Source organism: Engraulis encrasicolus, chromosome 8 (genome assembly GCF_034702125.1).
Source record: "Engraulis encrasicolus isolate BLACKSEA-1 chromosome 8, IST_EnEncr_1.0, whole genome shotgun sequence".
Taxonomy (NCBI): Eukaryota; Metazoa; Chordata; class Actinopteri; order Clupeiformes; family Engraulidae; genus Engraulis; species Engraulis encrasicolus.
The window spans coordinates 29,015,224-29,039,086 of NC_085864.1; the positions used below are offsets into that span (position 1 = coordinate 29,015,224).

The window sequence follows — 23,863 nt, forward strand, 5'->3', positions numbered from 1 at the left end:
TAATTGGATTTGTTTCTAGGGGGTGGTACCCATCCTCTGCTTGTGCCTTATGACACCCTGACGGCAAAGGAGAAGGCTCGTGATCGTGAGAAATCACAGGATTTGCTCAAGTTCCTTCAGCTCAACGGTTTCGCTGTCACCAGGTAATTGAAAGAGTATGCTAAAGATGTTGTGCGCACTTGAATAAAGAACAAAAATAATTGCATCTGTGCTGCTCAGTTGTTTTGTGCTGCTCCGGAAAACTTGTATGATGTGTCACCTGTAGATTTTACCTCACCATCAACATGGTATTATTTTCTTCTTTGCAGAGGCCTGAAGGACATGGAGCAGGAGATCTCCTCCATTGAGAAGCGCTTTGCCTATGGTTTCCTGGTGAAACTTCTGAAATGGATGGAAATCGCCCAAGAGTTTATTGCTCATCTAGGTGCAAATTTGTTGTCGTCAGATGACGGCTTAATGGTCCATTGGTCTTTTAAAAAATGTTTCTGTATTTCTGTCAGATCCACTCTAGTCAAAAATGAGACGAGAAACAGAGATACATTTCAGAAGCTTTATTTCTGATTGCATATTTGTGTTTGGCGGTATGGCTCTGTTCGGAAGAAGCTCCCCGGCTTCTCCATGAGCTCCATGGAAGCCAAGACAGGGAACAGCAGCATCCTCAGGTGGAGTGCCTTCCATTTAGCTGGAAAGGCAACATACCCCCTAGAACAGAGCAAGCAACAGTGACAACAGTATGACATTGTTTGGCAATGATGAGTCTGGTGGAGCAGGGGAGGTGGTGGGTGCAAAACAAGCAGCAAAAGCAATGACAGGAAAACAAATTCGGTAGTTTAAATAAAGCGCGCCAAAAGCCAGCATCCAATTGCGAGCAGCAGCTGATTAACTAAAGCGCAGCTGATTAGAGGACTGCTGTAGGGGTTAGGTCGGCGTCAGCCAATAGGCAAAGGGAGCGTTGACTACGTGGTCTGCCAGAACTAACGCTAACGCTCGATTTCTGTAGCTCATGTTTAAATCATCAGCAATCAAAATACTTATATCTGGTCGCAAACTCAGATATTTTTTCAATCATTTTCTTATGACTTTTTTCAGAGGCTGTTGTGAGCAGTGGAAGAGTGGAGAAGTCACCCCATGAACAGGAGATTAAGTTCTTTGCCAAGGTGCGATTTGTCCACATGGGTACTATGAACAAAGATATTTCGGTAACACTTTATAATAACATCCTATTCACAGCTTTATAAACACTTATTATATGGTTGTGACGTCATCTGTCGAATGCTCCATTCATTTCAACGGGGCTCCCCAACGTTCGCACGTCTGTTATTTTTCGATAACGGACGGGTTGGTCTATAACAGACCGCTGTCAATGGCAACAAGACTTTTCACTGCTAAAAGCGACTTTTCAACAAGACTCTAATCAGCTGCTGTGATAGACAACACCGGTTGTCCTGGCTACCTAGCTGTTGCCTAGCGGTGTTCCACAACGGCACTGTTTTGTTTTGCGCAGCAACAATCTTAACATTAAATAGGCCTAAAGAAATGTCCCCGCCATGTGTGAATCATTTAAGTATATCCATATAATAAGCGGGTTAACGTTCGGCGAGTCGGTCGCTTTGTGGAATAGCAGCACTTCAGAGAGAACAAGACCCCTCCGCTCCGCGTCGGGGTCTAAAGATTCTCTCTGTCGTGCTGCTATTCCACGGTAGCGACCTTCTCGCCGAACGTTAACCCTTACTTAATAAATAATGAACTAATTATCATCAAAATGTTTGTAAATGGGCAAGAAATACACAGCAGACACAGCACAGTCGCAGCGGTCCTGGAAGTTTCTCCTCCAAAGACCAGAGGGCATGAAACCACATGAAACTCACACAGTAGAAGTTGATTTTCACTCCACTGTGCAGTCATAGTTTGGTTATTACTCATTTACAAACATTCATAAATGTTTTGTTAATTGTTATTAAATGTTAATAAAGTTCTTATAAAGCTGTGAATAGGACGTTATTGTAAAGTGTTACCGATATTTCTGTTCTCTCTACGTAGGCTATGAAGTTCTTTGAGTCGACTATTCTACATACAGTAGCACAGTAAATGTCAAAGCGCAGATTTGTAACGCCAACGCCATGCGAACAGGTGGCTGGTCCCAAATGAATGATGCTCTTAAGAACCAAGAATGATTACCCTTTTTCCTTCCCTCCAGATCCTGTTGCCTTTAGTCAATCAATACTTCAAGAACCACTGCCTCTACTTCCTCTCCACCCCGGCCAAAATCCTGGGCAGTGGCGGACATGCCTCCAACAAAGAGAAGGAGATGATTGCCAGGTACCTTGCAGAGTTTGACACTTCCCCACAAATACAGTATGAGCATTAAGATTGAACCTTTTTTGCAGATGGAATTTGATCTGACAGATAGTTAAACGTGACATGTTTTCTAGTGTACTGATCTGTCACGTTCTGTGTGGCCAAGACAGAGTTTTCTGTTTTAGAAAGAAAGGGAACCGTATTGTAGTATCAACAGTAATAGTAACATGATCGTCAAGAATTATTCTTTTTACAATCGTTGACAAAAAATATTAGTACAATATGCATCCTGTGCTGGGAAATGACTTAAGTAGTTGAAGGCATCTCTACAGCTGTAGCCAGTTTTGCTAACGTTTTACTGCAAAAAAAAATTCTCTCCTTGAAACTGACATTTTACTCAGATACAACATTCCTCTTGTCTCATATGTAGCCCTGTAACACATCTTCGACGCCACCTCCCATTGTCTCTCCATCAAACCCGTACCCTTCTCCTCTGACTTAGAATGCTGGCTTGACCTTCTCTCCCTCCCTGGCCTAAATTTCACCCTTACTTCTTTTCCATCCCACCCACTTTTTCCTCCTTCCTCCTCATCCTCTGTGTCTTCCTCCTCCTCCTCATTTTTATTCATCATCCTCCTCCTCTTCTCCTCTTTCCCCTCCTCCTCCTCCTTCTCCTCCGCTCATTTATATTCAACATCCTCTTCCTCCTCCTCCTCCCCCTCCTCATTTTCCTCCTCTTCCTCATTTTTTCCCTTCAGTATCTTCTGTAAGTTGGCTGCTCTGGTGAGACACAGAGTTTCCCTCTTTGGTAAGAGACCTGCATGAGGGGCTGTGGCCAGTGCTTTCACCGTGGCATCCATGTTTCAGCTCTTGTTTGTTTTGGTTTTTCCTACTTTGCTCTTTCCTTTTACTTTACTTACCTGCTCCTCTTAGTTTCTGCTTTATTTTGCTTATCCCCCTTTTGCTCACAAGCTGATCAGCCTCTGTGTCTTTGCTGTTGCCTTGCAGTGTGTCTCATTCTGGCTCAACTTTGTTTTATTTTCACAGAGTGATATCTTCCCCAAAATGTGATCACATTTAAAAAGATGTGATGCATTTAATGCTAACAAGCTGAACTGATGTGAAAAGTAATACTACATAAGGATATACGTACTATGTGTCAGATTTTGCTCAAGTCCTGAAAGTTAATAGATATACTGTATTCAATGTTAAGTTATGTGATGATGTTCACACCACCTATGCAGGTTACATAATTGACACAAATAGATAGTTTTATTATCATGCAGTACACCTCAGGTAATAATGGCATCTGTGTGTGACTATTGTGGTTTGTCTACGCTCCAACATTTCAAACAAGCATTTCAGAATTACCCGATTTACTGTGGCAGCTGTTCAAACTAGCGCCTGTGTGTACCTGCGGTGATTGGCTGTTGGTCTGTTTATCAGCAACTGTCAGGATGGAACTCAATTTGAACGCAATTTGAATGGAGCAGATGGCCGTGTTGTGAAACGTTTTGCATGCTGTCTTTTTCAAAATAATCTGTTAATTTGCCAACGTTATGTGCCAATGTAGTACAGTTTTTAATAGAGATGCCAATGACATCCCTGAGTAGAGAGTTTTATTATTTTTTGGACAATTCTCTGAAGACAAAAAATGTAGGGAATGCATCATAAAACAAACTGCGTGCCGATCATGCTGGTCTCTCAGACTCGCTGAGCAATCCACTGCACAGCGTGACGAGGCTAAAAATAATTCGGAACAGAGGCACCCTCCTACAGTTTAGCAGATACAGTACTACAGTACAGCACTCATAACACAACAGCCAAGCTTGCCAACCAGGAAAGGGCTTCATTTGAACATTATCCAGCACTATCTACCGTAATTTATCACATGTGCCTTTGTGATTGTCACCGCAATTGTGCGTTTGGACTTGGCAGTGACCCAGGCCAGTAGGTAGACTCAAATTTAGAGCACATCCTTGACGTTAAATCCCTGCCAAGCCCGGTGCACTCTAGGTAGATCTAATCCTATTGTGAGAGCCCTAATGGAAAAAGCTGATCTTGTCACTTTTTCTTGTTGTAAATGTTTCATGTGTTTACAATGTGTACTGTTCAATACCCAGAGTGCCATAGTCACCAGACTCTGCCAAGAGATGCATTTAAAAAAATAATGATTAGCAGTGGAGATCAGAGAATACAAATTGATCTTGTTACATTTTGAAACTAACAAAATTATACCTTTTATTTTTTGAAAAGAGTGAAAAATCGTAAACCTCACTGACTGTGTAGTTGCTGTGTTCGTACAGTATGCTCATGGCGTCTGTGCTTTTCAGGAACTGATGCTGCGGCTGTGGTGAACTGCCTGCATATCCTGGCCAGATCTATTGATGCCAGGTAAGCCCTTCACATCATCTCTAGAAGAAATAGGCTTCATATATAATAGCACCATTACGGACAGTATGTTCTCCATGTGAAGAGTCTTGCTCATCCAGGACATGCTCTCTGAAGAATTTAGTTGTAAACAACTCAAGGATACAAGGAACTCAGTTTGGTCTTTAAGCTTGAAAAGTGTGCCACTCATCATCCAAGACGCTTCATACTTTTCTAGAGCCCTCCTTGTACTCCTTAACAAATGAGTCACATGTCAAGGTGGGAAAGGTCATTAATGTTAGTTGTTTACTATATACATTTTTGTCATGTCTTAGCATATACGTACATGTACATCTGTTGTGGCATTCATTTGGCTTGCAAATAAGGATTATTAATTCATTTTATCAGGACTGTGATGAAGTCAGGCCCTGAGATTGTGAAGGCAGGCTTGCGCTCCTTCTTTGAGAGTGCAGCTGATGACATTGAGAAGATGGTGGAGAACCTGAAGCTAGGCAAAGTGTCCAGCCGCAACCAGGTGGGTCAGCTTACTCTCTGTCTGTCTCCATACTGTCCTCATAGGCCAGGGGTGTCAAACAACTCATTTTAGTTCAGAGTCCACATATATTTGATCTGAAGTCGGCCATACCAGTCAGATAATTGCAAAATGTCGCACATTTCTGCTTCATAGTGGAATCACATTGCTAGTCAAACATTTATGTAATGGGCTAGAGATTTACTTTATATATTTTTTCTCTCTATAATTTACGTCTTATTTTCTCCCCCTCAAGTCTGGGGCTCAAACAAACAATATAGCGGGCCTTATCCGGCCCCCAGGCCTAGTGTTTACAGTAACACCCCTGCCCTAGGCCTTCATGTAGAAAATGTGATTCCTGTAGAAGGAGGGATTGTAGTAATGTCTTTTTCATGTTGTCTTTTTATCTCTGTGTAGGTGAAAGGTGTATCCCAGAACATCAACTACACAACCATTGCTCTGCTGCCTGTGTTGACATCACTGTTTGACCACATCTCACAGCATCAATTTGGAGATGATGTCATTTGTGAGTAGCTACAGTAATTACTGTATCTAGTATTTCAGGGTCTTCTGTTAACATTCACATGTCAATTCGATTCATTGCCTACATGTGTGTGTCCTGCAAACTGATTAATTCTCTGAAGTGTGATATCTCTCTCTCTGTTCCTTTCTGAAACAGTGGATGATCTGCAGATATCTTGCTATCGCCTCATGTGTAGCATATATTCAATCGGTACTGTCAGAACAGTGCACGCAGAACAGTAAGTACCCAGCGCATTTTGTGAAAATGTATTTATTTTGTTTACATTTGTTTACTGTACCTTTTATGATTATCAGTCTAACCAAGCTTTATGTTGGACAGTTGCCTATTGAATAGCAGTGATGGGCAACCCCGGTTCATTAGTTAGAACCCAGTGCCACACACAGTATTGATCTTGTTTTACCTGTCCAATTCAACTAGGACCCCAAACTTTTTTCCCCACGCACCCCCTTTCACATTTCAATGTGGTTCGTGCACCCCCTAAGCGAATGTTGCACCACAGCACATTTTGGGTAATCCTGATTTCTAATCAAACGTTTTTTTTTCTGCCATCATTATAATGGAACGTATTGCATGACAAGTCTATGAGTTATAAATTACACTTTCAATTCATCAAACAATTAATACTACCTGATGTTAATAATGCTGGATAAAAAAAAAAACACATATCCACCATTGCTCTATTCAGCTCGCGCACCCCCTGGTGACAGGCCGCGCACCCCCAGGGGTGCACGCACCACAGTTTGGGAAACCCTGAACTAGGTGATTGCTTGATTGAATGATTACCTGATTGAAAAGACATGATAATTTCGAATATGTGGCACCTGATTGTAACTAATAAATCCAGGTAGTCCATCACTGCTAAAGAGTGGTATCTTTGCTGTGTTGATATGTACTGTAGACTGATGGATGGTTCTTTTCCTCCACGTCTAGGCAGAGGCCGGCACTGGGTGAATGCCTGGCCCATCTGGCAGCTGCCATGCCTGTAGCATACCTGGAGTCCCATCTCAATGAGTTCAACGCATACTCGGTGTACACGACCAAGACGCCCAGGGAGAGAGCCAGTTAGTATTTCTGGTTCCTTTATTGTCCAACAAAATACATTTAATGACATAAAATTAAAATTACATTAAAATGAAATGTGCTTTACAAATAGAATTGCCTGCCTTAAATTTCATTATTGTTGTTTTCAGTGATGCTTATCTTTTTTTTATTATCTGTAATTTAAGAGCACATATAGACACTCATTTGGCATTAAATCAGCAACACATTGATTTGATTTGATTGATTGAGTGAACAAATTGATTGGCTGTTGTAGATTTAATGTAGCCTGGCCCTGACCATCCCATAATACTACCATTTCATTTCCTATTCATAGCAGTGGAGCCAATCCTTTGGCGGAAGTACGTAGGATGGCACGCAAGGCTAGATTTAATGTCATTCTTAATCTCTTTTTTTGTCGATTCCTACTCCTCTGTCTGATAGTTTTGGGACTGCCCAACGCCGTGGAAGAGCTGTGCCCTGACATCCCTCCGTTGGACGTCCTGCTGAAGGAGATCGGCCACCTGGCAGAGTCGGGAGCTCGCTACACGGAGATGCCCCACGTCATCGAGATCACACTGCCCATGCTCTGCAACTACTTGCCCCGCTGGTGGGAGAGGGGGCCCGAGAACTTCCCCGAGCTGGAGGGTCAGATCTGCACCGACGTCACCTCGGATCAGCTCAACCAGCTGCTCGGTAGCATCATGAAGATCGTGGTGAACAACCTGGGTATCGACGAGGCCTCCTGGATGAAGAGATTGGCTGGTAGGGGAATATTCTAGACTATATTGTAATAAATAATAAATTGTGAAATGCCAGCCCTGGGAAATACCTCCTCAAACCATTTTGACCTAAGACACCTGCAAAAACACCTGCTAAATGCCTAATCCCTTTTTGGGAAAAGGTGCCCTCAGCCTATAAAAACCCAAAAATGTCAGCATCCGAGCCACATAAAAACATGAAATAAGTTTGTTTTCAAAGCTAAGACCCTCATCTTGCAATAGAATGTGTTCATTCATCCCATGAGCCTGAATGCTGCAACCATGTGGCTTCAGGTGCCTATGTCAATGCAGCGTATACACAGTATCCAGCATTATTGGGTTAATTTCCTTAGCCATCAATAAAGTGCCTCTACCCTATTATACAGTATTTGATTATATTCAATTTTTCCCTACTCTACTCTACTCTACAATGCTATGCTATGCTTTACTACAACTTCTACTACTACGTGTTATACAGTATGGCCTGGTGGATGAAGACATTAGCTGGGATCCTGATGGAGACACAATTGCATGTTGTTTGTTACATCTTTCACGCTCTAAGAACACATCCAGTTCATTACAGTACAACTTAAATTCAGCATAACTATGGGCCCTAGAAACTGAGAAGTATATTCTAGTGATGACGTTTTTCTTGCTATAACCCTGTGCCCACCAGTGTTCACTCAGCCCATCGTGAGTCGGGCCAAGCCGGAGATGCTGAAGTCTCACTTCATCCCCACCATGGAGAAGCTGAAGAAGCGCGCGGGCAAGGTGGTGACGGAGGAGGAGCAGCTGCGCATGGAGGGCAAGATGGAGGTGGACAGCGAGGGCAGCACCATCCGCGACGAGTTCGCCGTTCTCTGCAGAGACCTCTACGCTCTCTACCCCCTGCTGATTCGATACGTGGACAACAACAGGTACTGTACTAACTCTAACTCTGACATGTCTGAAGTAAAAGAACAACTTAAGTGTTACTACGACAGTTAGACATAATGGACGTTATACATTTAGGTACTGTACTGCCCCACGAAACTAAGTTTCGACTGAAAATGGTCTTCATAACACCTCCCTCATCTTGTGGCAAAGCCTTATGGTCCAAATGTTTCTCGTTTTAGAGATATTGCTGTGTCAAATGTGCAGTAACTACAACAAAATCCAACCTAATACCAATACTTTGAAGGCCCTTTTCTTAGTTTCAGTATTGGTGTAGGAAGCAAGTATAGGAAGTTCCAAAGAAGTCCAAAGCCGATGTAGCCTAACGAGCCAAACCCCGCTAGGGGTGTCTAGATTTCTAAAGTAGATACCTAACTTGTTTTTTCCCATTCTGTTGGACACCAGGGCCAGATGGCTGACCAATCCTGACCCAGACGCTGAGGATCTCTTCAGGATGGTGGGAGAAGTCTTCATCTTCTGGTCCAAATCTCACGTGAGTCATCTTACAGTACATCAGTGGTCTTCAAATTAAAATGGCGGTCCGGGGGCCAGATCCAGCCTGGGCATGACATTAGAACAAGTTAAAAACAAATATGTTGGCTATCTGTGGCCGTACAGTCGGGCAATTTGTTTGGTCCTCGGTCTCATTTGCGCTACATAATTCGGCCCTGGAAGGAAAATAATTGGAGACCACTCTCCTACATGTTTGGTCAGGGATTTTATGTAAACAAAATTGACTACATTTTTGAACAGTTGTGTATGTTATGTCTTTATTTCTGTACAGAATTTCAAAAGAGAGGAGCAGAACTTTGTTGTTATGAATGAGATCAACAACATGTCGTTCCTCACTGCGGACAGCAAGAGCAAGATGAGCAAGGTGACAAACCCTCCAGACTCATTCTAAAGTGCAATCCATCTTCATATGGATTACTAAAATAATTAGCCATGCTTTGCGACTATCATTTTAAATATTATTTCCCCATGTTTCCTGACATTGTAGAGTATATCATTCATTGTAGTGCAAGTTGTGTTTCTTTATATGTTCAAAGTCATTTTTCAATGTGTCATGGTTTCGTTTCTTGTCACATGATCATTTCTGTGTATATGTACCATACACTGTGAGTGAATGCAGCTGAAGGCCGCTCCTCACGTGAAGACTTCGGATTGTAACGTTTTTTGTCTCTCTCTATGTCCTGTCTCGGTGTTGGATGGCGTGGCCTCTAGGCCGGGGAAGGAGAGGTTAGAACACATTTCTGCACGAAAAGCTGTGCTGTCCGCATGGCCCCCCACGACCGTGGCTATTCATCAAACTACCACGCACACTGGCACGCTCATACATCTACTATATTGTATACTGTATGAACTTATAATCATGTTGATGAAGTCATATATTTTACATGATACTGTAGGTTATTTTTCCTTACAAACACTTGGTGGTAAAAAAATAAATACTACCAATACATACAAATATTGTACATTCTACTACACCACAGGAAACAAATACTGGCACATTTTCTGTGAAACAATTTTCTGAACAAATTATGAATTGACGTCAGTGATATGTATTGCACATACTCATACATAACATCAAAAAGCTTCAGTTTCACATTAACAGTAATGACACTGGCTTATAGTACTGTACTACAGGTGAAGCTGGCAGTGTGTGCTGGGGGTTTTGGTAAGCAGTTTGATGAAAGCCCTCGCTGTGCGTACCGTAGATACCACAAGCCCAGACGCATGGCACTCGGCCCCAGCAGAGCAGACCTTGCTTCTTCTGTCATGGTCCCGAGTCCCATTGCCTGCTGGCTCTTCCCGAGTTTGATGGGTTTGCTCACAAGTTGGGTCTTGTTTGTTGCAGGACGCCGCAAGACTTCTTCTTCTTCTTCTTCTTCTTCTTCTTCGTCTACTCTTCTTCTTTCCTATTCAGTCGTGTTTTGTGTTTTCCCTGTCTTTATGTCTGTGTTGATGAGGTGAACATCTCTCCTTGAGGAATGTCCTTAATCCTCTTGTCTTTTGATGCATCTCTTTTTAGTTACCTTAGAACCCTTAGTCTACCCCCCCCAACCCCAACCTTAATGAGTTTCTAGGAATTGATGGCAAAAGTGAAATGTTGTGGTGATGTGGTCTTAAAAAAAGAAAGATATACATGTTGCCAACATCACACTTTTCATCACATTTCTTAGCTAATCAAGACCGTCCAATCCTTAACCATCAGCAATGGGCATTCTAGATTCTTTAGTGTCAATCCAGTGTCATATATTCCAAATGACCTGGCTTTACTGTCCAATTCAACCAGTTGATTAAACCAGTCAATTACCCGGTTGAATTAAGGGCATTTCCCAAAGTCTAGTGTGCGTCCTTCGAAGTGTACCAGTCTTCGTAATCTCGCCCAGTGATTGGATACTCTTTGGTGAACTCTGCAGAGTATCCAATCACTGGTCGTGACTAATTAGGTTGACACACTTCGAAGGGTGCACACTAGAACATTGAGAAATGGCCTTAGACAGCTTAAACCAGGTCATTTGGAATATGTGGCACTAGATTGTGGCTAATGAATCCAGGTTGGCCATCACTGTTAACCATTTGCCCTTCCTTTATCCCACCCACCCCACTGGTTTCTTGTTTGGTCACACTGATGATGTAATGATAATTCACATGAGTTAGCATGATCAGGAAAGTGATGGCTGACAGATTAAAGGATGTCTTGTATTTCCACAGTGGGTTATTTGAAATGTCACTCAAAACTAACAATGACACACACACACAGACATTCTCACATCATATCAACTGATAATATCATTTGAGGTTAGGTTTGATGATAGACAGGGTAGCAATATACAGTACGAGGAGGACCATACATTTATTAAAAGACTGGGGTTAAATTAGTCAGGCTAGTGCCTCCTAGCTGCTAGGGCCTTGCACCTCAGATCAATTTAATTTCCTTTCAGCTGAAGTGAATTTGGCAGATGCATCAGGCTAGGGATAAATGGGGCTGAGCCAAGACAAAGCTAAGGTGTTGTGTATATAGTTAAATGAAGATAGAACTGTCTTAATGACCAAGCGGTGTGGTGTACCTAACTGTCACAATCACTGCATTACTAACAGCAAGGCGGCACTGTGTGTTTTTAGTTGGATCACAGCACCATTGCAGCACCTTTTCTTTTCATTCATTGTGACATGCTATCACAGGCCAGCACTGCACTTTTGAGACATCATGTGATGTGTGACTGCTGGAAATGTAGACTTTGTCAAATAGATTTTAGTGTTTGTGAGTGTTTGCCTCCTTCTAAGCATGGTGTATTTTGACATACTGTAGTTACACCTTTTATCTCAAAATCTCTTACATATTTCTCAAGTCTAACTTCTTTCATGTGAATGATTCATTGCAAGACTGGGGCGCATTTCTGAAAAACGTAGTTGCTAACGACATTAGCTACTTTGTTGGTTGCAATGCAATTTCCCATTGGCAACGACCGAAGTTGCTAACTGCTAACAACTACGCTTTCGAGAAATGCACCCCTGATGTCTTGTCATAAACATATCATGGCATCTTGTTATCTTTTGTCATCATTTGTCTTGACCTTCAGCTACCACTGATGCAACATTGGAAAATATTACTGTTAGTTGTTTTGATGGCTATAATAACTGAACTGATGTTTTTTTTTTAAAGAAATCGTTTTTTTAAACCTTAAACACATTTTAACATGTCACTTACTGGTAATTGCAATGTCACCTGCCAATGACAGGTTGGCAGGTTCTGCCATAATGTGTTTTTGTCAATGCATTGTTAGTCTTATGATAAAGGATTCATGTGATGTGCTATCTTTTTAAATTAATTTCCCCGTTTTCCAAACTTTTAACATCTTGACCTTAACTCTTTCATTTTCCATCAGTAGAATAGATCATTGCCCTGTACACCTCACTAGCAAACTTTGGTAACACTTCATAATACAGACTCATGGTTAAGCATTAGTTATGCATTTGTTAAGCATAATTCAAACCTTAGATAACTCTTCATACAACACTCGCTAACCATTATCTGTTTATTATTTCCCATTACTTGATCATTAACATACACTGTTAATGGTTTTTGATCATTATACATGTGTGTGAGAGTCTGGGAAGGATTGGCAAATGATAAATGGTTTCTGTATGCCAATCCTTCCCCGACTCTCTCACACACATGTATGAGTATCAAAAACCATTAACGGTGTATGTTAATGTTGATTATGTAATGGGAAATAATAAAGAGGTAATGGTTAACAAATGTTTTACAAAGGGTTATCTAAGGTTTGAATTATGCTTAACAAAAAGAATAGATAGCATTATCATTATTATGCACTATTATCTTTATCGTGTGGATCAAGGCATATACTGTAGGTACATGTATATTGTGTATTATGAAGCAAATAACAAGTATTGGAGTCAGCAATTTCTCACTTGTCTAGTGCTTATACAGAAAGGATACGAGATAAATTGCACATACAATATAACCTATATAATCTATATAACGTCAAATTGTCATTTTCACATACCTGTAGAACTGTATACTGTATGTAGTAGATCAAAGGCAGGAGCTTTACCAAATCTATTGCCAACTACTTGTTTTCTCTCGAAGTCTCTACTTCCTGTGGTTCTTGAAGGGACCATGTTGTCGGCCTCCGTCATCATGGCCACCGTTGCCGTGGTGCAGTCTAATGTCACTATGTTTTGCACAGAGCGGCGGCTCAGAGGAGCGTAGTAAGAAGAAGAAGCGCGGCGACCGCTACTCGGTGCAGACCTCTCTCATTGTAGCCGCCTTGAAGAAGCTGCTCCCCATCGGCCTCAACATGTGCTCCCCTGCCGACCAGGAGCTCATCAACCTGGCCAAGATCCGCTACTCACTGGTCAGTAATACACCCACACAATGTTCATTATTTGTAGATATTTTATAAAGTATGAACAAAATGTAGCTAATAATAAAAACATTTGTAGCTAATAATAAAATGTTATGTTCATTATTAGTTAATTGATTACTAAGTCTTTATAAGCAGACATTAATATAAAGTGTTACCTTTACAATTATTATCACTAGATGAGGTATTAAATGCTGTTAGATGGTTATGTTGTGTGAAAAGTTTGTATTGTTCTGGGAAAGGCTCCCTACCTAAGTTCATCACTACGTAGGGACCATCCCCAGAATCTAAGCTGCTCAGCAAATATTCCCTCTTTGGCTTTCACACTGCTGTGCTCTTTGTTGTTTTCTGCATTGACTCTGACAGAAAGACACAGATGAAGAGGTCAGAGAGTTCCTCCAGGGCAATCTGCACCTTCAGGGCAAGGTGAGCAGCATTGAGTATCTATGCATTATGTCTATAAATGGGAAGAATGGTGCATTCTTTTGAAACTCGGTTGTCGGAAACCCCGACCTCAGCCTCGGGAAAGTGCAAAAGAACAGGTACTCTACTCAGGGTTACGAAACACAAACACACTTTGGTGTACTCTGAGTTCGTTAAACATTTGCTGTTTTCCAGACATTTGTATTATACCCAGCTGTTGCAATAGAACGCATTTACAACGGAATGTCGGGAGAACGAACTCGGGTCCACCGACAACCGAGTTTCAAAAGAATGAGTCAAAAGACCTGCGAGTGTACAGTACATTGTTATAGGGTGTGAATGAAACTGGTGTCTCGTCTTTGTGAAGGTGGAGGACCCATCCATGCGCTGGCAGATGTCTCTGTATAAGGAGACCTCTGGGAAAGCGGAGGATGCTGACAGCCCAGAGAAAGTGGTGAAGAGAGTACAGGAGGTTTCTGCTGTTCTCTTCCACATTGAGGTGGTAAGCATCTTCAGCTCCAGATAAGAGGCAACGTCCACAAATCGCATGAGCATGTACCAAGAAGCTGGTCCAGGAGTAAACCAGGTTAAGAGGTCAATCATCTAATACAAGAGCCTAGGGTCCTCATTATCTTAAAGAAAATGAGTACTCCAGGCTCTTCTATCAGATGATTTACCTCTTAACTTAACCTGGTTTACTCCAGAACCATAGGTCCCTGGTGCTGGATCAAAAAGACTCAAGTGAAAGCAAATAATAAAGGTCCACACATCTGCCTTTAAGTTCAGACCTTTTGTAAGAGCTAACACGTAAATCACTGACAAAACTCTATGGATAAAGGATGAAACATGTTTAAGCTCCCAAAATTTGTTTATATGCTTACAATTTAACTTACAAGTTGTTTTTTTGGTTATCATAACCTACAGCAAATTGAGGAAAATCTCCACAGTCATCCCTATTAAGCACACTTCGTCAGTCATAGTTGAAGATTGGTTTACACTTAACCTGACGATGGCAACATACGTATGACATAACAACGTCATAATAGTGTCAAAACAATGTCATGACACAGTCATGAATGAGTCATTAACATAATACCAATGTCACACATTTTTTTATGGTCATAAATAGTTGACTGTACCATAACCGAATTTCACTTAATGACAAAGTCATAAAATGTTTATGACATTGACATCATGTTTATGACACATGCATGAAAAAGTGTTACCGAAGATTCAAACAAACATTGCTCCATTGACATTACTGATATGTTGTGCACCTAAACACCCGTCTCCGTTTACGCTACATTCTTTTTCAGACTGAGCATCCATTCAAGTCCAAGAAGATGGTGTGGCACAAGTTGTTATCCAAGCAGCGTCGCAGAGCCGTGGTGGCCTGCTTCAGGATGACGCCACTCTACAACATCCCAAGGTAGTGACAAATGGGCAGTTCCACACGCTTCTGGTGTGCGTTTCTTGAAAGCAAAGTTGTTAGCCAGTTAGCAGCTTTGGTAGTTGCCAATGGGAAATTGCATTGCAAACAACAGAGTAGCTGACGGAGTTAGCAACTATGGCTTCGAGAAATGCACCCCTGTTTTGTCATCTGGTGTGTTGACGGGACACAGACAGGAAATCTTAAATGGAGAGAAGACACCAGAGCAGCACAGATGCAATTCTCCTCTTCTTTTAATTAAGTGCACAACATAGGGAGGACTAACCTTTCGAAGAATGTCATCCGGTGTCTCTCGAGTTAAGATTTTTAACGGACATAAAGACATTCCAGTAACTCTTTTTAGCTTTGGTTTCTTCTGGTGTGTTCACGGTGAAGGCTACACCTGTATTGCTATAACTGTTTGCTGGTCTGCTGATGTTCGTTTCAGGCACAGGGCATCTAACATGTTCCTGGACGGATATAAGCGTAACTGGATCATGACGGAAGGCTATTCGTTTGAGGACAGGATGATAGATGATCTATCGGTAAGACACAGAGACATTTACAAACTGGATTTTTAATGCACTCCTTCACACATTTCACAATCGTTTCACCATTTCATTGGTTTATGATTTCATACCTGCTCTTAAAACATTTCATCACATTTTTAGATGGGAGTCAATCTTTACACGTTTACACATTAACATACGTACGTGTATTCAGGAGACGAATGCAATACTTCCACTCAATATTCAAAGTGGCTGACTTGACATCCTCACTCATCTCCCCTCTCTATTCTTTGGGAATTCCTTTGTTATGTGAAGAGGGATTATGTAAGGGTTAACGTTCGGCGAGAAGGTCGCTACCGTGGAATAGCAGCACGACAGAGAGAATCTTTAGACCCCGACGCGGAGCGGAGGGGTCTTGTTCTCTCTGAAGTGCTGCTATTCCACAAAGCGACCGACTCGCCGAAAGTTAACCCGCTTATTATATGGATATAGCCTACTTAAATGATTCACACATGGCGGGGACATTTCTTTAGGCCTATTTAATGTTAAGATTGTTGCTGCGCAAAACAAAACAGTGCCGTTGTGAAACACCGCTAGGCAACAGCTAGGTAGCCAGGACAACATGTGTTGTCTATCACAGCAGCTGATTAGAGTCTTGTTGAAAAGTCGCTTTAGCAGTGAAAAGTCTTGTTGCCATTGACAGCGGTCTGTTATAGACCAACCCGTCCGTTATCGAAAAATAACAGACGTGCGAACGTTGGGGAGCCCCGTTGAAATGAATGGAGCATTCGACCGATGACGTCACACCATATAATAAAGTCTCTTAACGTCTGACCATATACAGTATAAGAGCTTTGTGAATGTGAAACATGTGTAATTCGAAACGTGAGACGGAGACACGTGGTTCTTGTCTACAAATTCAGAAAGTGATGGAGGAAGAGGGTGAGGAAGAGGAGGAGGAGACCGAGGCCAAACCAGACCCCCTCCACCAGCTCATCCTACACTTCAGCCGCACCGCTCTCACCGAGAAAACGTGAGGCCCACTCTTTTGTCTTTCTCTTGTCTTATCTCCGTTGACCTTAGACCATCAGAAAATGGCAAGGCTTTCCTAACTGCCATTTTTTTCTTTTTGGTGTTTTACAGCAAGCTCGATGTAGACTATCTGTACATGGCTTATGCTGATATTATGGCAAAGGTAAGATGTCATCAACGTTTTTGTCGCCCTGTTGTTTTACTGACTACATACTTCCTCCGTTCACGACTACTGTGCTAGTTGTGTCAATGGTTGGAGCGTTTCAGTGATGGTGGTTGTTCTGTTTTTTCTCTTTTCACGCAGAGCTGTCACATTGGTGAGGAGGAGGCCGAAGGGGAGGAGGAGGGGGGCGAGGAACCATCCTTTGAGGTGCGACAGACAGAGCTGGTATGGGGGGGCCAGGGGCTGGGGTCAGGGGAGACACCAGAACAGCAGACCACCACCGCAAACAAGTGACCACACTGACGCACTGCACCGGCACCCCCCACCCCCCAGCTCCCCCCTACTCTTCTACAAGCTTTTTCTTTCTTTCTTTCTTTCTTTCTTTCTTTCTTTCTTTCTTTCTTTCTTTCTTTCTTTCTTTCTTTCTTTCTTTCTTTCTTTCTTTCTTTCTTTCTTTCTTTCTATCTGACTTCCTTTCTGACTTTCTTTCTTTTTTCTGTCTTTCTTTGTTCCTTCTTTCCTTTCCACTTAATCTATCTATCTATCTATCTATCTATCTATCTATCTATCTATCTATCTATCTATCTATCCAGCTACCCAGCTATCTATCTTTGTTTTGCAGCTTTTATCTTACATGTACCTGCTTTCTTCCTGTTTGCTCTTTTTTTGTCCTCCCTGTCTTCCGCTGTGGGAGTCTGTGCATTCATTTGCTGGACCTTGCCATGCAATCTTTTTAATACGTCTTACATCTGTGTTCCATGTCTACAAAGCATGACTTGGGCGGGTGCAGAGAGATGGTGTAACTTGAACCTCTAACAAAATAAATGAACACTGTTTGAACAGATATCCTAAATACGTAACATCAGTTTAATTAAATTAAATTAATTTAATTTAATGGACGGTTCTATTTAATTTCATTTACTAATCATAGTCACTGTGTTTTTTAGATTACATAGCAATTAGTGCCGACACAATCTTCTAAAGTACTTCAAGTTCATCTCTTCCTACTGGGCAATAACTGTTAAAATGTAACTAACTACACTTAATGGTTATTTGTAATTGTAGGCGTTGTTTTTAAAGTGTTTTAATATGTACAATGGTGTAACCCACCACGCATCATTGCCCTCTAAGAATATGCTTCTCACCGTATAAACACACAAAACTGTGTATGTGTATATGTCCAACCCTTAATAATCAATAATCCTAATAATCGTTGGTGTTATATGCACATACATGTGAGAGAAACGCCTAGTTCTATATACGATACACAATCTGATGAAGTGCAGTTGGATGCTAACATCCCACCTCTCTTACCTCAGAGCGTTGTGTTGTGTGGCTATGGTGTGAGTCGTGCAACTGTTCTCTCTCTCTAAGCGATTTGCACCCTGTCAAAGTCTTTTTTTTCTTTTTACTCACCTCCTTAACATACTTGATTTGGACTGATTTTGTTAAAGTTCCTGATTAACCATTGTGTACTGTATGTCTGAATCTGGACCGAGCCCCAGCTTGTACCTTCCTCTCTGTACTCACCCCAGTGAAAGGACTACAGTAAAAGCCTGCACAGTCAGACACATGTCTCCTGTCTACATGCTCAGCACACACCCGCAGCACTGCACACATGCAGTAACTTACACATGCACTGTACATGCACGGACAACAGAGGTGTCAAAATTCTGGTTCAGAAGTTAAAAAAAGAGAGAAAGAAAAAAGCTTTCTTCCAGCACAGGCGACTTCCCTGATTAACAGGTCTACCTGTCTTGATTACTCTTTATGACGAGATGGTTCAGAACTGGTTGGAACTAGTCACTCTGAACCCTGGAATTGACATCTCTGACAGACACACATCACACATACACACTGACACACAAAGGAAGCCAGCAGATCACAAAGATCCTCTGTAAGTAGAGGGATCTCATCCCGACACCCTTCTTCTGACATGGATAGGCTTATGGGGCGGGTGGCAGTGGGGAGTGCTTAGTATAGACTTGATGGTGGGTGGGGGGTGGAGTAACTTACAGTAGCATGCATGCATTTGGGTGGGTTTAGCCTTAAGCATGCATTGTGGGTGGGTGTTTTTAATAACTTGTTCTTGTTTTGTTCCAACAGGATATGGTAATTGTTTGTCACTAAATGAAGCATCTCTATCACATGTTATCAGAACATCATGGGTCCTTTTATACAGATTTAGCGGTAACACTTTATTTTAGGGATACATCTATTAGCACTAATACATACATTGTGCCTGTATAAGTAACTTGTAAGGCATGTGCAAAGCAAAATCAAACATTTATTAGGCATGTATTCGCAAATGTCTTGTTCATATACAATAAGGGATTTATTACCAATTTAACCTTAGTAAGGACCTAGTAGGTCTTAGCATTTGCTTAGTACATACCTTACAAGCTACTTATGCAGACATTAACAATGTATGTATTAGTGCTCATAGATGTATTCCTAAAATAAGGTGTTACCGATTTAGCAACAAAGTTTTTTGTTTGTCTCAGATATGGAATGTGTAGCTTTAAAGTAGAACCAAGGGAGCCTTTCTTAAGTCGTCACCCTCAGATCTTCCTCTTTCCTCTGCTGGGCCAGAGACGCCTAAGAAAGAGCCTTACGCTAGGGACACATACAGGCGAAACGGGCGAAGCAAAGAGAGACGAAATTCAGTGTTCCATTCTGACAGCTCGAATCAAATGGAATGAAACAGTTACCGGTATGTTGTTGATTTGATTGGCCGCCGGAGGCGAAATTCGCTCCTCGTTTGCATAATATTAAACTTGGTGGAATAATTTTGCTTCATTCCTGTTCACTTGTCTTCGCCTCCCTCATAGGAATGAATGGCGTAGTTCGCTTTGCTTGGCCAAGACTGCATCTGTGTGTCCCTAGCGTCACTCAGTGGGAGTGATAGCATAAACTGTAGCTTGTCTGCAGGGCACAGCACAGGGAGAGTAGGGCTGTTTGCTGTAGTCTTGACGTTTGCCATGCGTTTTAGGCAAACGTGAGGAGTTGTTATATGAGTCTTTCTTTTAAACTAATACAACTCATTACTTGCTTTAGACTGATAATTGTTTGTGTGTGTTGTACATGAAAGGATAGGCATGTGTATATGTGTCTTTACTGTTAAGTGTAAAATGTGTGTGTGTGAGTGTGTATGCTTTTGGTTCAGCGACAAAGTAAAAAAATGTGTTACTAGTTATCCATCACGACAATAAGGTGATAAAATAATATCCTTACAGGAGGGTATATTTTAAACCACATCACCTATGCTGTGTATACATATCACACAGCTGACAGTAAGAGCCTTGAACTTCAGATTTATCTGACTTATCTGTATCTGTTTAACAAGACAAACAAATTCTAACAACCTAAATATCCATAACCACCTATCACCAGTAGACTGTGCGTGTGTGCATGCGTGCGTGTGTGTGTGTGTGTTTGTGCGTGTCTGCAAGCATGCGTGTGTGTCTGTGTGTGTGTGTTTGTGCGTGTCTGCAAGCGTGTGTGTGTGTGTGTGTGTGTGTGTGTGTGTGTGTGTGTGTGTGTGTGTGTGTGTGTGTGTGTGTGTGTGTGTGTGTGTGTGTGTGTGTGTGTGTGTGTGTGTGTGTGTGTGTGTGTTAGTGAATGGATTGGTGGAGCGAAAGTGCTATTTAGGGAGTGTGTGTGTGTGTGTGTGTGTGTGTGTGTGTGTGTGTGTGTGTGTGTGTGTGTGTGTGTGTGTGTGTGTGTGTGTGTGTGTGTGTGTGTGTGTGTGTGTGTGTGTGTGTGGGTGCCATTTACTTTGTCCAAACTTGGTCCGTCTCTCTCTTTGGAACAGGATAAGGAGATGGAGAAGCAGAGGCTCCTGTACCAGCAGTCCCGGCTGCACGAGAGGGGCGCTGCAGAGATGGTGCTGCAGATGATTAGTGCATGCAAAGGTATAGTCAGAGATTCTTTAAGTATATAGAGATATGCCAATGCAATAGGTTGCTATGGGCACCTAACATGACCAGGTTCCGGTCTGCCTAAAGGAGCGTGTCATAATACTCCTAGTATGAATAGAGGTCTGCCTAGGTCTGCCTAAAGGGGGATTTCCCCCCCTCCTCCTTGCAATAATAGAACCCGGAAACAATGGGCCAATGGAACCTCTCTCTCTCTACTCTCTCTGGTATAGTGCCACTGGCCAGGCCGTGCCCTCCTAGCGAGGCAACACCTCAACAAACCTTAATCGTCATTCTCTAGGTCAGACCAAGTCTCGAAGGATTTGAAAGTCGACGAGAATCAGGCTATACTGCCACTGGGCTTCTGAAGATTCTTATTCACTCATGTCATGTTAGCCAAACAGTTTATTTGGGTTTTTTTAAGTGTTTTTGGGGCTTTTCAAGCCTTTATTAGTTTTTATGAGATAGGACAGTGAGATGATTAGTGCATGCAAAGGTACACTGCCACTGGCCAGGCCGCGCCCTCCTAGTGACACAACACCTTCGGCATTGCTACTACAGGTCAAGAGTAATGCAAATACTTTCTGACCTTCGGAGAACTCGGGAACTCCACCCACTTTGTCGGGAGGCACTCAACTTTGAGCAGCTCCAACGGACCTGGGTAGAGGCGTGTTCAAAGCAGTGACATGGTTTAGGCAGAGATGTTCTTTTGGGACTAAAAATTGTGTGGTTTAAACTATGGCACAGCCTTTTCTGCCCTCGATCAGTAGCAGCCATGCCGTTTGAGAAACCTTAATTGTCATGGCCTAGGTCAGACCAAGTCTCGAAGAGATTTGAAAGTCGATGATAATCAGGTTACACTGCCACTGTGCTTCTGAAGCTTCTCATCCACTCATGTCATGTTATCCAAACAGTTTATTTATTTGTTTTTTAAGTGTTTGGGGGACTTGTCAAGCCTTTATTAGTTTTTTTGAGATAGGACAGTGAAGACAGTGAGACAGGGAGGATCTGCAGAGGACCCGAGCGTGAATCGAACCCGGGTCGGCCGCGTAGTAGCCCTACAGTTCCGTCATGGTGGTTTATGTGTTAAAGGGACACTGTGCAGGAAATGGTCAAAAAAAGGTACTGCAACTGCTCATTGAAACTGGGCTGCCTATTGCCGAATTTTATCTTTTCATGATAGTTTACAAAGTAGTAGACTAATATTTTCTAGTATGGCCCAAGTACAGTCAGTTTTACAGCTAAAAATGGCTATTTCTGGAAATTAAAAATGGCGGACCATGGAGAAGATCCCCCTTCTCATATATGAAAAGTGCATTTTTTCCAGTCATAATGAACACTTTCAATTTGATAGTGGTGGTAAATATTCATGAAAAAGGTAACATTAGCGAATGGGTAGCATTGATTCTGGAAATAAACAACTAAAAATCTCACACAGTGTCTCTTTAACAGCTCGATGACTTCTTTGAGTTTGAAAGATGTTCTATTTCTCCTCAAAAGAATTTCTGGTCAATGTAGACAGAATACTACGTAGTGGTTCTACTTATACACAGTAAAAAAAATGGGATGTCAATTTAACTTAACTCCATTTCAGATAACACAGATTTAGTACTGTGTGAATTTTCTTCTATGATCATCAGTAACAAATGTTTGGTTTTTTTCAGCAAGAGAAGGAGACCCAATTTTTACACACTCTTATGCCAGATGAGATAAGGTTGTCATGAGTGATGTCTTTGTTCTCAGGTGAGACGGGAGCCATGGTGTCCTCTACTCTGAAACTGGGTATCTCGATCCTGAATGGAGGCAACAGTGACGTTCAGACAGTGAGTGTCAACGCCATGTCAGCATTAGGGCTAGGAATCAATCCAAATTACGTGGATAGATTTGATTCCGATCCAGAAGGTCACGTTCCAATTCGATCCACGATCCGATTCGATTCGATATCGATCTTCTGTATTGCTGGGTTGTCACTGTAACCCATTTATGCCTAGAATTCTAAGACCGGCTATATAGACCTAAATATCTCAGCCTTTGATGTCCACAGAAACATGAAATACCTTAGTACGAGAGAAAGAAGTGGGAAACTTGGTATGAGAGAAAGGTGGGAAAAGACTGGCACTATTTAAACGTTTGAACTTTTGAAACGTGAATTGATATTGGATTGCGGATCGACAACCCTAACAGCACTTGACCTGACACTAGGAGCTGGAGAGGAGATGTATGACCAATATCAATTTATTTCCAAAAACAGCCAGGTTAATGTCAAACTTAAAAATGTGCTCTTTTTTCTTCCATAAAACCAGAGAATGTTGGATTACCTGAAGGATAAAAAGGATGTGGGCTTTTTCTTGAGCTTGCAGGCTCTGATGCAGACCTGCAGGTGAGTTCATTGTGTTCTATATATTTTTGTCACACACACATACACAAACACACACACACACACACACACACACACACACACACACACACACACACACACACACACACACACACACACACACACACACACACACACACACACACACACACAGGCACACGTGCACGCACACATATCTAATTCTGCCTTTTTATGTCTTTTTTGATAGTGTTTTGGATCTTAACGCCTTTGAGAGACAGAACAAGGCTGAAGGGCTGGGAATGGTATCTGAGGAGGGCTCAAGTGAGTTTTACTCTCCAAGTTACAACTTATGGATTGCAATACTCTCATCTCTCAATGTTTCTCTCTGCTAAGTTGGTGCTGCTTATATCTACTGTGGCGGTAACACGTAACGCCGGTGTCATACGTATCATATGACATAACAGTGTCATAACATTGTCATAATGCATGTGTCAAACATTATGTCAATATCAATTTTTTTTTTTCAATTATTTTATGACTTTGTCTTTAAGTGAAATTTGTTTATGGTAAAGACAGGCCTACCAATGTCAACTTTTCTTGAACATAAAACGTTATGACATTGACATTGACATGACACTGTTATGACACTGTTATGTCATACGTATGACGCTAGTAAAGTGT

The 23,863-nt window shown here is 41.9% G+C and overlaps 1 protein-coding gene across 2 annotated transcripts in view; it reads left to right on the forward strand.

Moving 5' to 3' along the window:
* Positions 1 to 23,863, forward strand: part of ryr1b (ryanodine receptor 1b (skeletal)) — a 112,856-nt gene that overhangs the window by 63,594 nt on the left and 25,399 nt on the right. Inside the window, exons 58-84 of one of the 2 annotated variants that reach the window (XM_063205390.1) lie at positions 20 to 143; positions 309 to 424; positions 1,090 to 1,157; positions 2,198 to 2,319; positions 3,057 to 3,106; positions 4,632 to 4,692; positions 5,077 to 5,203; positions 5,618 to 5,726; positions 5,880 to 5,961; positions 6,675 to 6,805; positions 7,227 to 7,547; positions 8,220 to 8,460; positions 8,882 to 8,969; positions 9,261 to 9,353; positions 9,701 to 9,715; positions 13,195 to 13,362; positions 13,738 to 13,797; positions 14,162 to 14,296; positions 15,111 to 15,223; positions 15,672 to 15,768; positions 16,656 to 16,765; positions 16,876 to 16,927; positions 17,069 to 17,152; positions 20,742 to 20,841; positions 22,588 to 22,667; positions 23,148 to 23,224; positions 23,430 to 23,503. In XM_063205390.1, coding sequence (XP_063061460.1) covers positions 20 to 143; positions 309 to 424; positions 1,090 to 1,157; positions 2,198 to 2,319; positions 3,057 to 3,106; positions 4,632 to 4,692; positions 5,077 to 5,203; positions 5,618 to 5,726; positions 5,880 to 5,961; positions 6,675 to 6,805; positions 7,227 to 7,547; positions 8,220 to 8,460; positions 8,882 to 8,969; positions 9,261 to 9,353; positions 9,701 to 9,715; positions 13,195 to 13,362; positions 13,738 to 13,797; positions 14,162 to 14,296; positions 15,111 to 15,223; positions 15,672 to 15,768; positions 16,656 to 16,765; positions 16,876 to 16,927; positions 17,069 to 17,152; positions 20,742 to 20,841; positions 22,588 to 22,667; positions 23,148 to 23,224; positions 23,430 to 23,503 — 2,898 coding nt within the window. The remainder of the gene's footprint in view (positions 1 to 19; positions 144 to 308; positions 425 to 1,089; positions 1,158 to 2,197; positions 2,320 to 3,056; positions 3,107 to 4,631; positions 4,693 to 5,076; positions 5,204 to 5,617; positions 5,727 to 5,879; positions 5,962 to 6,674; positions 6,806 to 7,226; positions 7,548 to 8,219; positions 8,461 to 8,881; positions 8,970 to 9,260; positions 9,354 to 9,700; positions 9,716 to 13,194; positions 13,363 to 13,737; positions 13,798 to 14,161; positions 14,297 to 15,110; positions 15,224 to 15,671; positions 15,769 to 16,655; positions 16,766 to 16,875; positions 16,928 to 17,068; positions 17,153 to 20,741; positions 20,842 to 22,587; positions 22,668 to 23,147; positions 23,225 to 23,429; positions 23,504 to 23,863) is intronic. The other variant, XM_063205391.1, reaches the window with a different exon arrangement.